The 13,232-nt window shown below is 42.9% G+C and overlaps 1 protein-coding gene across 6 annotated transcripts in view; it reads right to left on the reverse strand.

Moving 5' to 3' along the window:
* Positions 1–13,011, reverse strand: part of camta1a (calmodulin binding transcription activator 1a) — a 275,197-nt gene extending 262,186 nt beyond the window's left edge. For 4 of the 6 annotated variants that reach the window (XM_076740401.1, XM_076740398.1, XM_076740399.1 and 1 more), the window contains exons 1-2: positions 12,774–12,947; positions 8,803–8,904 (exon numbers count right to left, since the gene is read on the reverse strand). In XM_076740401.1, the coding sequence (XP_076596516.1) occupies positions 8,803–8,904; positions 12,774–12,798 (127 nt within the window). In that variant the 5' untranslated portion in view covers positions 12,799–12,947. Of the gene's footprint in view, positions 1–8,802; positions 8,905–12,773 lie in introns of all 6 variants that reach the window. The other 2 variants (XM_076740402.1, XM_076740400.1) reach the window with 1 other exon arrangement.
* Between the last annotated feature and the right edge of the window lie 221 nt (positions 13,012–13,232).

The raw sequence follows: 13,232 nt of genomic DNA on the forward strand, positions 1-13,232 counted from the left end.
GAACATAAATAAATTCGCTAAAGGTAACAGCAAATACGGCATTTATATGCAATGCAGTTCAGCTCGAAAATACATTACAACTGGAAAACAACATTCCTTCGCTTTCATATAACTGTTGGTTAGCATACTAGGACGAGCAAAGGGAGAGACAGAGAAAAGCCTGAATATGAGTGCTGACTATGGATCCCTGGGGTAGCTGATATCAGTGGTTGACTGGGAAAAAAGCGAAAAAGTTCAACCAAAGCAAAATACCACTTTAAAGCCAGTACAAATAAGCCAGTAGTGCACTTGATTATGGGGATATAACAAGAGTGTGTGTAGCTTGCTGTACATCACAGCAAGAACAGAGTGCTACTGCGTATGGAAAATTCAATGGGAATGAACGCAGTGGGTCCACAGAGAAGGAGCTGGCTCGGAGCATCTGAGCGTAATATGTAAGGTGGAACATCATCACTCCCAAAGGGAAGCAGGAGTGTGTCTGTAGTGTCTGCCATTTCCATCTGTACCTGTAATTCTGCATGTCTGCTTTATATGAGCTGCGCAGGTATCTGTAATCATTCGCTTCGCCCAATTAAGAATCACATACAGCATCTGCTCCTCGGTACCACCAGAACCGGAAAACACGCTGCAACTGAATGATCAGGTAACAAAAGGAAGTTGTTTTTATGTGCAGGCGTGTTGTTGTGCAGCTGTGGACTAGCTTTAATGCAGTGCCACACATTTGTTATCTTTCACTAAAAGGGTCAAGAAGAGCAAGGGCCTTCAATGTTGAGGCACGCTCACAAATAGGAAACCACCCTGGATCCACACTCAGACGCAGCATGGGTCAGTCCAAAGTCTTGTCCATCTCCCATCTTACGAAATGTGCTGTGAAGATTTGCTCTTTGCAATCAGCAGACAGCAGCAGATACATATGGCAAGTGTGTCTCTGCACAGATTATTCAGGATTCAATGCTGCCCCCTGGCACACCCTCCTATGACACCACTGAGACAGAGCTGAATTGGAATATGTCTCAAGTATGTTGAGGATTTTCTCACAGAGAGAGTCGAGATAGAAATCTAGCGTAGGGGGATATGTCTGCTCCGTCTGCCAGCAGTTCAAATTTTGCGGGATGAGAGTACACAGCGCAGAGGATCATGACAAATGCAATGAAATCTTTCACTTGGTTTTAATTATTTCACAACCTTGTAATTACACCGGTCATTGCACAAAATGTTTTTGCACAAAGCATTGTTGGCTCTACAGCTCTCCCTGCCATGAACCCCTGAACTATGCAAAACACATCTCATCTCAGTATGCCGGGCACACGAAAAGGTGACACGACTGCAACATGCATTTTACTTTGAAATGCCACTCTTGTATTTGTCAAGTAACAACCCCCCCAAGCAACAGAGCAACCTGTGTAAACACTGCAGGACTAACAAGATGTTAACTGGGTTTCTCTTAATCCCTCACCCTTACATGGACGCTTCTGAAATCAGGTTACCGCTGAAACTGGGGATTGATCAGATTACTAATGTGCATGTAAACACACTGAATGCAGAAAGACACAACTCTATTATCAAGACACTCCCATGAGAGCCCAATATATATTCAGCCATTAGTTTACAGTAGACATAGACTTCTATTGTACACATTTTGCATGATGGTGTGTTGGAAACATGTATTTAAAAAAGCTTTCATGTTGTAAAGTATAATCTTATTTTCTTATATTATGCAATTTTTCACCTGCTTTATTAGCCAAAAAGCTAACATTAGCAAGCCAATTAAAGCCATGAACTGCTGTTCACATTTTGGGCCTGTTTGCAATGTACAGACCACGATCAGTGGATTGTTTTTCATACTGAAGAAGACAAGTCACGGGGGCACGTCTTTTATTCTGATCTTTAAGCAAATTTATGGACGTTTCTTCGATGGATTTTGCCCTCAGAATGTTTAAGTCCAGCCAATCTAAGCATGCGTGTGTCATGTCTGTGTGTTCAGATCTGACTGAGTTCTGCCTAACGTCAGTTATCTGAGGCACTAATGGTTTTGAAATACCTTAACAGCCTCCATGAGCTGTGAGCTACGTCCACTGCTGCAGCTCCAACTGCTGACCGTGTTGATATGCCGGCCAAATTAAGGGGCAAAACTACTGTTTTCAGAACAGCAACATGCATCTGTCCCTTTCACCTAACACAGCCTCTGCATCACATCTTTCTCTGCATGCAGGATGAAAACCCCCTGCTGGAACACATATATTTAGAAATCTAATTTAGAGATTCATCTTAAAAATATAGGCAGTGCAGGCAGATTTGATATGCTACAAAAACTATGGTCTTAAATTGCTGCCTTCCAGTATGTAGAATGCACCCTTTTGTATCCACAGTCTCCCATTTGTAAGACAATGCTGCAGGAAAATGATGCTAAACACACAGACGAGGGGAGTAAGTTGTTTTTATGGCCAAACCGTGGACAGTTCTTGACAAGCCAATTCAGTCACCTGACCCCAATCCAAATGAGCATGTGTTTCACTTGCTGAAGACCAGACTGAAGGCAAAAAGGCCCCGAAACGAGCAAGAAATGAATATGGCTGCAGTACAGGCCTGGCAGAGCATCGCCAGGGAACAAGCCAAGTGTTTGTTGATGTCTACGGATTTCAGACAGTCCCTGAGTGCAAAGGATTTTGAACCAAACAGCTAATATAATGACATTATATATCTACGCCATTAAATATTCATTAGGATACCCGCGTTTTAGCAATATACCTGTACCACACAGAGTAATTTCACCATAGACAAATTAAACCAGCATCACCAGTGAAACGGACAAAGCACTTGGTGTTGCATTTATTTTATGACTACATTTATTGTTAATTTCCACTGCTAAATTAACACTAAACTACGTAAAGAATAACAGTAAAGATGGCAAACCAGGAAGTCATCCAGCCCGTCGGCTCGTATAAACATGGTCCATATAAAGTGGGGGCCTCTCACCAGCCTATAGCGCATTAACATGAGATTATACAGTGGGCCACTGTGTTCAAGGTTTTATCTATCTCAGATATGGATGACTGTATTTCTTTGAAGAACAGGCTAACTGTTGTCATGTCTCAAACAGTGCACTGCGCTTTGTGCTGTTAAATAAACCATGTGTTTTAGATGTGGCTCTTATTTTGTAGATGTTCAGTGTCGGCCTTCTCTAATCTGGGAGTCCTTGTCTAACTTGAGAGGGGCCTTGTTTCTGTAGAAGAACGTTTTTTTAAGAGGCTCTCAAAGCGCACAAAGGTGAACTCAACATAACTGTTGTTGAGTGCCGAGGTTTCTTTTCAGCAGCGCACTGTCTTGGACCTCTTAACGGTTTCATTCTTTCAGCTGCTATTTATCTACACAAATAATAATTCAGCTGCTCTATGTCTGCTGTTCCTTCCACTGGGCATTTCCACAGATGTGAAGGAGAAACTGTGAGTGTTACAACAAAGCATTTCTTACTAATTAAAGAGCCGTCCACTGTGGAAATCCACACATATACTGTAGTTTGTGCATCAGCTGAAAACAACCAACAGGCGGATAGCTTGGTTGCCAGATTTGGAATAGGTTTACAGAATATAGAAAAGCTCTTCCTAATCAAATTGTCTGATTTGATCAGTGCATAAACAACAAATTACCCACAAAATCCTGGCTTTGAAAATGTAAATGTAGCTTTTTTTTTTTTTCCTTCGCCAGAAGCTCATCAAAGCCTGAAAGGAACTGCACTTCTTTGCATTTCCTGTGGACTCCCTTGTAAGGTTTAATATTTATTTTGGAGTCTAAACAGCAGGCTTAATGACTGCCCCTACATTAGCCAAGAAAGGGATACACAGAAAACTACTATTTGGTTGTAAAACACTAAAGTGCAAGACAGGCTGATACCAGAGCTTGTTACATGAGAGGATGTGCTGAGCTGAGCTGGCACGCTGGAGCCAATTACATTCTAGGTCTTGATGAGCGAGCTCACATACAAAAGGCTAAACAGGGAGAGGAGCCCTGTTCAACACAGAGGCTACAGGTCTGCAGCTTTCATGTTGCCATTTGTGTGCTGAACAGAGGCAGTCTGTGCATGCCCCTTCATAATTCGCATCACCCTCCGTCGAATGGGTATAAAGATATATATTTCTGTGTGCTGATGTTTGGATTATCACTGATCCTGGCTGCTAAGCAAACACTTGGGCCGAATTTAAGGGTATCTGTCATGCTAGCTTGCTCCAGCCCCACCCTAGAGACGAGAGCGAGGGTCATGAGACTGGAAAGGCTGACAAAAACAAATCTTTAATCAATATCCGAGCCCTGAACGCAAAACCCTCTCTCTTCCGTCTCTGTCTCAGAGCGCTCTGGGAGTGACAGTTTTTCTTTTTAATCTGTGCCCACATTGTGGAGAAATTGCAAGCTAATGTTTTGGCTATAGATCATTCAACAAATCGCTGCTGGCAGTGCATATCCAAAGTAACAGTTTGAATGCAAGCATTTTCCCTAACAGTTCAGTGGCTAATATGGTTTAAGGATGTGGAGAGCACTGTAACAGTTCCTTCAAAGTCTTCCTTTGCAGCTATACCTGAAACATGAGGGAGATGAATTACAGAGGAACACACAGTCATGTGGATAAACATTTGGCTCTCATCTCTGTCCAGTAAGAAGTGCTGTGAAACTGAATTAGGCCTATGGCAATGTGTGTTATCATTAGGTTGGATGACAGCCATCCACTGGGCCGGACCAAAAATGCCCCTGAGAGTTTAGCTCCAAAATTAGCCCGGTTAGCCAAATGAGCTTAGCTCAGACATATTTCATCAACTGGGTTGAGGAATTTCAAGCTATCAGAGACAAAAACATACTCTGATCCCCCTAAACTGAAGCCAGGTGACATGTCATCAATGGCAGTGAATGACACTGTATGTAGATAACAAATCACATAGCAAAGCTTCCAAGATTCTGCCCTAATGATGGTCTCAAGTCCATCATGAGGAGGTTGCCTGTTTTGCATATTTCCCAATATGGCGACTATATTTTAAATGAAGGGAACTCAGTTTATTTGCCAACACTGAGACTGAGACTTAAAAATAAAAGAAACTGCATTGTTTCACCTGGTGATTCACCCTCATTTGTTACACCCCCTGAAACTGACAATGGTGTTTGTTCCAAAAGCTTACTTTTGAAGAAGCAACAGACATTTTGATCACTTAATCCCTGTATTATATGGACAGAATAACACTCATACACTTATGCAGTCACAGTGAGAGGAACAGAAACAGTATAACATCACTTATTATTTAAATCATTGTACTTGCATATCTAGCAGGGGATTTGCAATACACTATTTCTACAGCATGCAATTTCCTTAAAAGGGATGTGAGAACGTGGTCATTGAAATGCACGAACATGACGAGAAATGTAACGAGAATCTAAATTTAAACAATCCACAACTGGAGTGCGTGGGATGAGACGTGCACAGAGCATAATGAGCACATCTATAGGAGGAGAGATGTGAAACCAGCCCAGTGACAGAGTTCAACGTCAGATCAAAGGCAAAGGTGCAGCGGCAGGCTAACGTGGTGAAAGCAGTTACTAGATGTTGGCAGATGAACAAAAAAAAAACAAAAAAAACATCGAGACAAAAGAAAGCACGTGGTCAAATGTGAAGCAGAGATGAAGTCAAACGGCCAAGGGGCAGCGGTCGACTGATGACATGCTGTCAATTAAAAGCAATCAATCTGGTCGTGAGGCATGAAAGAGGGAGTAAAGGTGAAGAGGGGAGGTTTAACCGGCGGGAGACTAGACGCGATGGTATTTACAGTGATGGGATATTGCCCCTGTCGCCTTCAGATTAGGACACTTTCCTGTGATTCAGCTAAGCCCCCAAATTCTTGCTAACGTCACTAATCATTCTCAGCCAAATGTCATGACTTACATTTAACACTTTCCGAGCAAAAGAAAAAGTATTAACCTCTAATATGTGAAAAACTTAACATAGTTTTAAACATAAACATACCAAAAATCCCTTTTTGCTCTGTGTAAGATATTACAGCTTTTGTCATATGTCTCCAACTTCACAAAACTTTCTAAAATACTATTTAATTTGCATAGGCTTTGAAAATCTATACCACTGATTTCACATTGAGGCCACAGGGGAGACTGATGGTACTTGGCCACTAGTGAACAGAGCACTTGATTAGCCCACTTGATTAGACCAAAGTCTACAGCCTACTGCTTGTGGGAGATCCAGAGCTGAGCTTTACTACAACACAGGGCAATATAAGGAGTGTCAAATTTCCCAGGCAGTAATGACAGAGATTGGCCCACAGTGCAGAGGCTGGTCCCCACACAGCCTGACGGGGACACTTAAAATAGTGTATCAGTGTAGGATATCTCTATCATTTAGCCTATAGTCTGTTCAGTAACACTCTTACATGCAGTGAAATTACTAAACGCCCACAAGCAAAAAAAAAAAACAAAAAAAACAGTACTTCTGAACTTCATTATAAAGTACAACAAAGAGAGCATCACATGGCGTCTAACGGTGGTGTTCAGGATAAGTGTTTGACCTGCAACACACACAACAGCCGTCGCAAAAGACGCAAAAGGTGCTGTTTTTACCCCCCCGGTGGGAAGGATAGAAAAAAAGCCGAATGCCAGTAGGAGATCTGGATTATACTAAATCTCACCGGGCATCACTTCCTATGCAGTTGTGGTATGAGCGCACATGTGGCAGGGTGGCAGAATTCATTGTTTACATTCCCTCAGTGGCTATACCCTGGACGCGCTATGGCTCCGTGTGGCTCTAATGATATAGAGTAATATGGCATAATAAGGGAAGACTGTCAAAAAGTCAAACAGCTGAAAGAAAAAAAAAAAAAAGCTTAGGCCTATTACTGGAAGTTCAACAAACATGCACACACGGTTAACTGCCTGCAACAAACTGAAAATGACTCTTTATGTGTTCTCAGCCCTCACCAAGCTCACCCATCCATAAAAATCCCATCTCAAGGAGAGCAGAGGTGAGGTCTCTCTCTCACACACACTCCCTCTCTCTCGCTCTCTTTCACTTTCTCCCTTTTGCTTACACATGCACACAAACAAAGCCCTTCTTTCTGTGTCATAACTACTCCCACAATTACTCAGACGATTACTCAGATCAATGGTTTACCTGCCTGTTTGAGCTGCTGTATTCTGCCACGGAGTATCCTGGTGAGGCAGAAAAACCTCCAGGCTGAACGCATTAAATAGGGTGTCTGACATGGGTACAGGATACTGTAATACCACGCAATAAGATGAGGGAGAATAGCAAGACTCGCAAAAACCTATTGTCAGTCACAGCTGTCACACATGAGGGGGTAACGCAAAAGTCTATCAACAAAGTCCCTGTTACAGTATGCATCCCTGTTTCATAGATCTGCACAAGCAGTCCCCTGCCATTAAATCTCTCAAAACATTCGCTTTCAAAAAATACCAAAAACATTTGGTGCGGCAGAGCTTTCCCAGTGACAGACATCGAGTGAGGAGCCTAACAAGGGGTTGGGGATGATTTCAGACTCTCTATTTAGAAATGACAATACATGAGCACACTTAATTACCCAGTCTCTAGTCTAGATCAACAGAGTCTTCCAGCAGTGAAGAGACTGGTGTATTTATTAACAATGAAGGGGCTCCTTTCTGCTGAGAAACAATCTGCTTTACAGAGGATGGGTAAAGACAGAGGGTAAAATTCAGACATATTTTCTAAAGAGGCATGGAGGGAAAATCACACACACACACACACACACACACACACACACACACACACACACACACAGAGAAAAAAATCAAGACTTTGGCCTATATTTCTGACTGATTTGTTTTGGTTGTGACAGAAAATAGCACTTGTACACAGACTTGTAAGTGCACTGAAGCAGTTCCCACAGAAGCTGGTTTTTACAAGTCATAAAAACCTCAGCTATGATGTCGTGTTGCCTTTGTTCTTTGCCCCTAGTCTACTGTTCTCATAGAGCATAAATGTAATGAGAGGGAGGCAAAGGCAAAGATTAATCCATTTGAAGGAAAAAAAAAAAAACATCATAGGATGCTGTTCTTTTTCCAGCAATGCAGAAATATTTTTGTCACACACAATTTCATTTTGCAAGATTTTAAAGTCACATTATGTTTAAAACCTGAGCGCCATTGTTTTTACATAGTTCGGGGTCTAATAGGTGCAAAAAGTTTCGGAGGCGGTCCAGCAGATCACCTCAGATGGCAGCGGCGAAATGGGCCGCAATGGCTGCAACATAATCCTTCGGGGAAAAATGCGCTCGTCAAAGTACGGCCACTAAAAGCGCTTGTTTCTGCCACTGACATGCTCAGATTGTTATTGTAAGTGTCAGACAACATTATCAATTTATGCTCTATGAGAAGTGTAGAAACACCCTTTAACTTGGGTGTACCCCCCCCACCCCCCTCCATCAAATACAGGTTTAAGAAAAGCAGAGAAAAGGCAAGCACAGGGCCATAATTGATGGCTCAAAATGTAAGCTTTCTCTCTGAGGGTCTGCTCAGGTCCTGATCCCCTGGCCTCAACCTGAAACAATCACTCTTAGTTAACGACAACACTTCAGCTATTGACAGCGTGATCCCGTAAAGCAGACACTTCAATCAACAGAGCAGCCGGAGGAGGTGTTGTGTTGGAGGAGAATAAAAGAAGGAGGGGGCATGGGGACGGATGAAATCAAGAAGTAAATAAATGAATCAATGAATGAATAATAGATTGGCCAGCGAGTGGCCTCTTGGAGCAGCAATGCAGTATTAATAACTGACTCTTACTGTTCGTCTCTGTGTCATCACTGATACTCTTAGGTGGACCATGGCCAGCATAACACACTGCTGATCTGTACATTCGATCCGGATTACGAACTTTCTTCAGTCCTTCAGGAGGCAAAGAGAAAAGTAGAGAAAATCGAGGAAAAGAAGCATTCTCCCAGCCTGTGATAACTGAGCAAACTCCCCATGCAAGCAATATCAACAGAAGCCAGACAGTATATTGAAATACATTCAAAACACACAAGAGCTGTTGGTCAAAGTACGATGCTAATAATCAGAATAATATTCATAACGTTAATAAATCACAGTGAATTTGTCTGTCGTCATTTTAAACAGTGAAGTTCTCTATTGACTGAATATTTTGGTACCTATAAGAAAAGGGAACAGTAATAAGGGTCACTCTGGGTCTGGCCCGGTTTGATACGAGTCAATAACAATCCCTATTGTATCAGTGGGAAACTGGATGAATCAATACAATCAATCAGTGGAGGCCGTGCAAAGCAGTCAGTAAAGGTCTATTACAGGCAGGCGTTAAGAATGATACGTCTCAGCAACCACAAGCCGGACCCGGGTCCCATCCATCCACACCTCACTGATTCAATTAAAAGGCTGGGGGTGGAAAAAAATGCAGCGCCTGATTCAACACAAAACTGGGAGAGCAAGTTGTCCGACATCGCGAGGAGGTTAAATTCATCCTTCTTTACAAAACAGCCGAGAAATATTCATACCATTGCTGCACAAGCACTTTTGTAAGTTAATGGCTGACTGCGTGCTTGCTTGATGTTTTGCTGCCGCTTCACCCTGAACTTTGAGTGAAATGATAACATCATGGAACTTTTTAAACTGCACCCGCTTGAATATAAAAGGGAAATATTACTTCCTGCGCAGCCGAGGCTGCGGGCCTAATGCACTGCGTTTTAGAAAGCAGCCTTTGTTGATTGTTTCTGTCGTCACTAAAGTTCAGCCTGCCTTACATTTATGCAGATTATTTAACGCACCTGCGTGAGCTTTAGGTGTCGGGAAACCATCCCTCCGTCGTTGGACTTGTGTTTATCTACGTCGTTGCGCTCGGCCGACAAAAATCCCTGACAGGATCGACATTAAGCTTCAGATGTTAAAAGCATCAACACAATGTTTCCTCTTCTGGTGAATCCCAACATCACAGAAGTGTTAATACGGCAGCTTGTGTTTACAAAAGCGCCTGTTTCGTTCCTCAAATTTAGCTCTTGTGCAGCAATATTTTGTACGACTATCTGCTCTGGAAGATTCCTCAGACCATTGGCTATAGTTTTATCAAGAGCAGGCTCAGCGTCAGACATATCAAGCCTGTCTTTTCACTGCCCTCCAGGCCTTGTACTTAAAGTAACGGACCCACAGTGCTTTTTATGAGTGTGAAGGAGGAAAAAAAAAAACACCCCCAGGAGCCCTGACAATCAGTTAGGCTGGAGAGAAATACCCCAGGATGTAAACATTACACCACTGAGTGAGACTGGGTCATGGCCCCTGGGTTTAACGCAAGATGTAACCCTCAGTTGTTATGGGCCATCATAAGACCTGCCAAACAACTAAGAGAGATCAGCACTGCCCGCATACCACAAGGACAAAAGGTTAAGGAAACACTGCTCAGCTCTCTCACCGGCTGCCCGACATCCAGGGACGTGTCATGCAAAAACTGCAATAGTGACGTACATTTAAGAGCATGTTCTACATTAACGAACAGCCAGAACTGAGAAAAACTGGATGCAGGAGGACGGATTCAGCCTGACAGCTCGACGTAAAAAGCTTTAGGGGCCAGGTTTACATGAGCCGACATCGCGTTTATGTTAAGGCATGAAGCACTCGCTCTCTCTATATGCTCCCTTTGCTCCTCCTCCTCCTTTTTCCACTGACCGGCCTCACAGGAACACTGAAAATAACTTAACCTGCTCAGCAATGGGACTTTCAAGTCAGGGTTTTCAGTGAGAGCTCCCTGTGTTGGAGAGGCACCGAGATTAACAGCTGGAGCCTATTTGTTAAGTTCAGCTATGTAGATGAATGCATTAGGACTATACACCACAGTGAAGTCATTACTATCATAAAACCAGATGTCTTCATTTTTTGTCATAGCCACAGACAGATCCCTCATATAGTAAGTGTGCTTCTGTAGCTCAATACCACCCCCTGGTGGGACTCTGCTTAGTGGTTGGCACACTGACATCCAAACTGAATTCCCAGTCTTTTATCGTTTCCCCTCACATGGACAGGGGCAATTTGTTTACACTCGTTTGAAACATTAAAGTAATCCTACATCAAAAAGAATTCATGTTTCAGGTTACTGACACCAAACTCCGACAGAGGTCCGGTGAATTTTCAAGCCTGCAACAGTACGGCATGAACAGCTCAGAAACAGCTGGACCGGACGATTTATGTAGAAATCTTTTCTCCCTCCCTCTCTCTCTCTCTCTCTCTTGCAAATTATGCAGCCAATTTTAAAGTCTGATGACTCTTTTGCTCCACCCTAAGGGTCAATATGAATCAATAAATATAAAAATACCACAAGTTTAGGGGTGGGAAGCAAGAACATACTGTATTAAAGATCTATCATTTGACTCAGCTCATGCAAAAACTAAAGTTAAACACTGGAAAGTGTGACATAACCGAGACCACAATGAAAAAACTGACATCAACACAAACAGGAAAATGTAATTAAACATGCACATCAGGTTAACAAGTTCAGGTATTTCCCATGAAATCCTATCATGTGCATTTTAAAGTTGCTTTCTGTTTACGTCACCTTCGTCAAACGTGAAACAGAGGCTGTAAATACACAGTCTGCTTCAAATACCCCTAACAGCAAAGAGCTGCCACCTGAGTAGGAAAGCGATGGATTACATCTCATCCTTATTTTCATACATGCGTTGTTCAGTTACTCACCCAGAAATTCCATGGGCCCATCTGAATGAGAGCAGATCTCTTATGCATATGTTTTGCAGTAAAATACCCCACTAAACAGGAAATAAGTAAGTCTAATGCCTTTCATTTTAAGTTAGTGAGCCGTATGCAATAAGCTGGGGGTGGGGGGTGGGGGGGGAGTCATCATTTTGTCCTGTGTGTAAAGTAGTTTAATGGGCAGGCTGCTGGAAATCCTACTTTCCATCCACCCTGTTTCCTCTGGTGTGATGGCATTTCATTTCCAGTGCGATAGGGCACTGCAAGTCGAGCGGGCACTGTAACGTTTTGATGCCCGTGTCTCAAACCAAATATAGGCCAAGTGTTTGGCTAATTGGCATTTGAAAAACATGATATCGCTCATTTAGGCCTTACAAAAAAAAAAATAAAATAAAATACATCACTTCTGACTCGCAAACACTGTTCGCTGCATGCCAAAGAAAATTCTCGCGCTTCAAGAGGGGTAAACTGCACGAGCCTCTCCAAGACAAAAAAAAAGAGAAAGAAAAAAAAAAACTAGATTAATACGCGTAAAAACAGATGTCCAAATAATTACCAAAATGCTCCCAAAACAAGCTGCAAACAGCGGCTGCAGGACAGAGCCGTATTGACAGATAAACTAACACAACCACGCCGCTTTTTAAAGCTGGGTAATAAGGGAAGAAGTTAGTCGATGCCAATGACATGTTGTCATTAACTTAGCCGTGTTGTGAACAACTTGAATTGCTCGTCATTTGACAAGAATCCTGAGCAAAATAAACGGTGAACGCGCTACTTTCACCACGCCGACTATTTGTCCCCGTGGCGTGCTTTAAATGTGGGCTACGATGGGAATAGTAGCTGGCTAGAATGCAAGCTAATATTAGCTGGCTAGGTGATGTCTCCACGTTTTAGCTGCCTCTTCGGAGGAAAATAGCGGAGCCGTTTTCTACCCCAAATTTCTCCACTCGTCCTCACGCGGGTGTCGTCTCCGCGCAGAGTTGCAGCTGTTCTAAAAACCACACGGCCGACATAGTGGTGAATTAATCCCATTATATTTCTCTTACCTTCCGGCTTGTTTTCGGCAGCCATTTCCCCTTCACGCGCAACATCCTCCTCCTCCTCACGACCGTGGGTACCACGCGCGTGCACGGCGAGGACAGCACGAGGAGGGACTGGAGAAGCGAGCGGCGAGTCGGTCCGGCCGAGGCGAACTTACCATTGGCTGTGAGGCGGTGACTGACAGAGAGGCTCCGGGATGAAAAACACATCTCCCCTCACCTTGACACCACCAGCCGTGTTTTTGTTTTTTTTTTGTTTTTTTTTTTTTACAGTGAATTTCAAGCAGCTCAGAGGCGCTGCAGGTCTGGCATGACGCTTTTGTTAAAAGACGGTGACGCGTTATTACATTAAAAGGCAAAAAAAAAAAAAAAAAAAAAAAAAAAATCAACTTAATGCCCAGTAGGTGATGCCACATCTTTTATCCTCACTTGAAACTAATTAGATTGCGAATACTAAATGTTTGT

The sequence above is a fragment of the Chaetodon auriga genome, chromosome 10, assembly GCF_051107435.1.
Source record: "Chaetodon auriga isolate fChaAug3 chromosome 10, fChaAug3.hap1, whole genome shotgun sequence".
In the NCBI taxonomy this organism is placed as follows: domain Eukaryota; kingdom Metazoa; phylum Chordata; class Actinopteri; order Chaetodontiformes; family Chaetodontidae; genus Chaetodon; species Chaetodon auriga.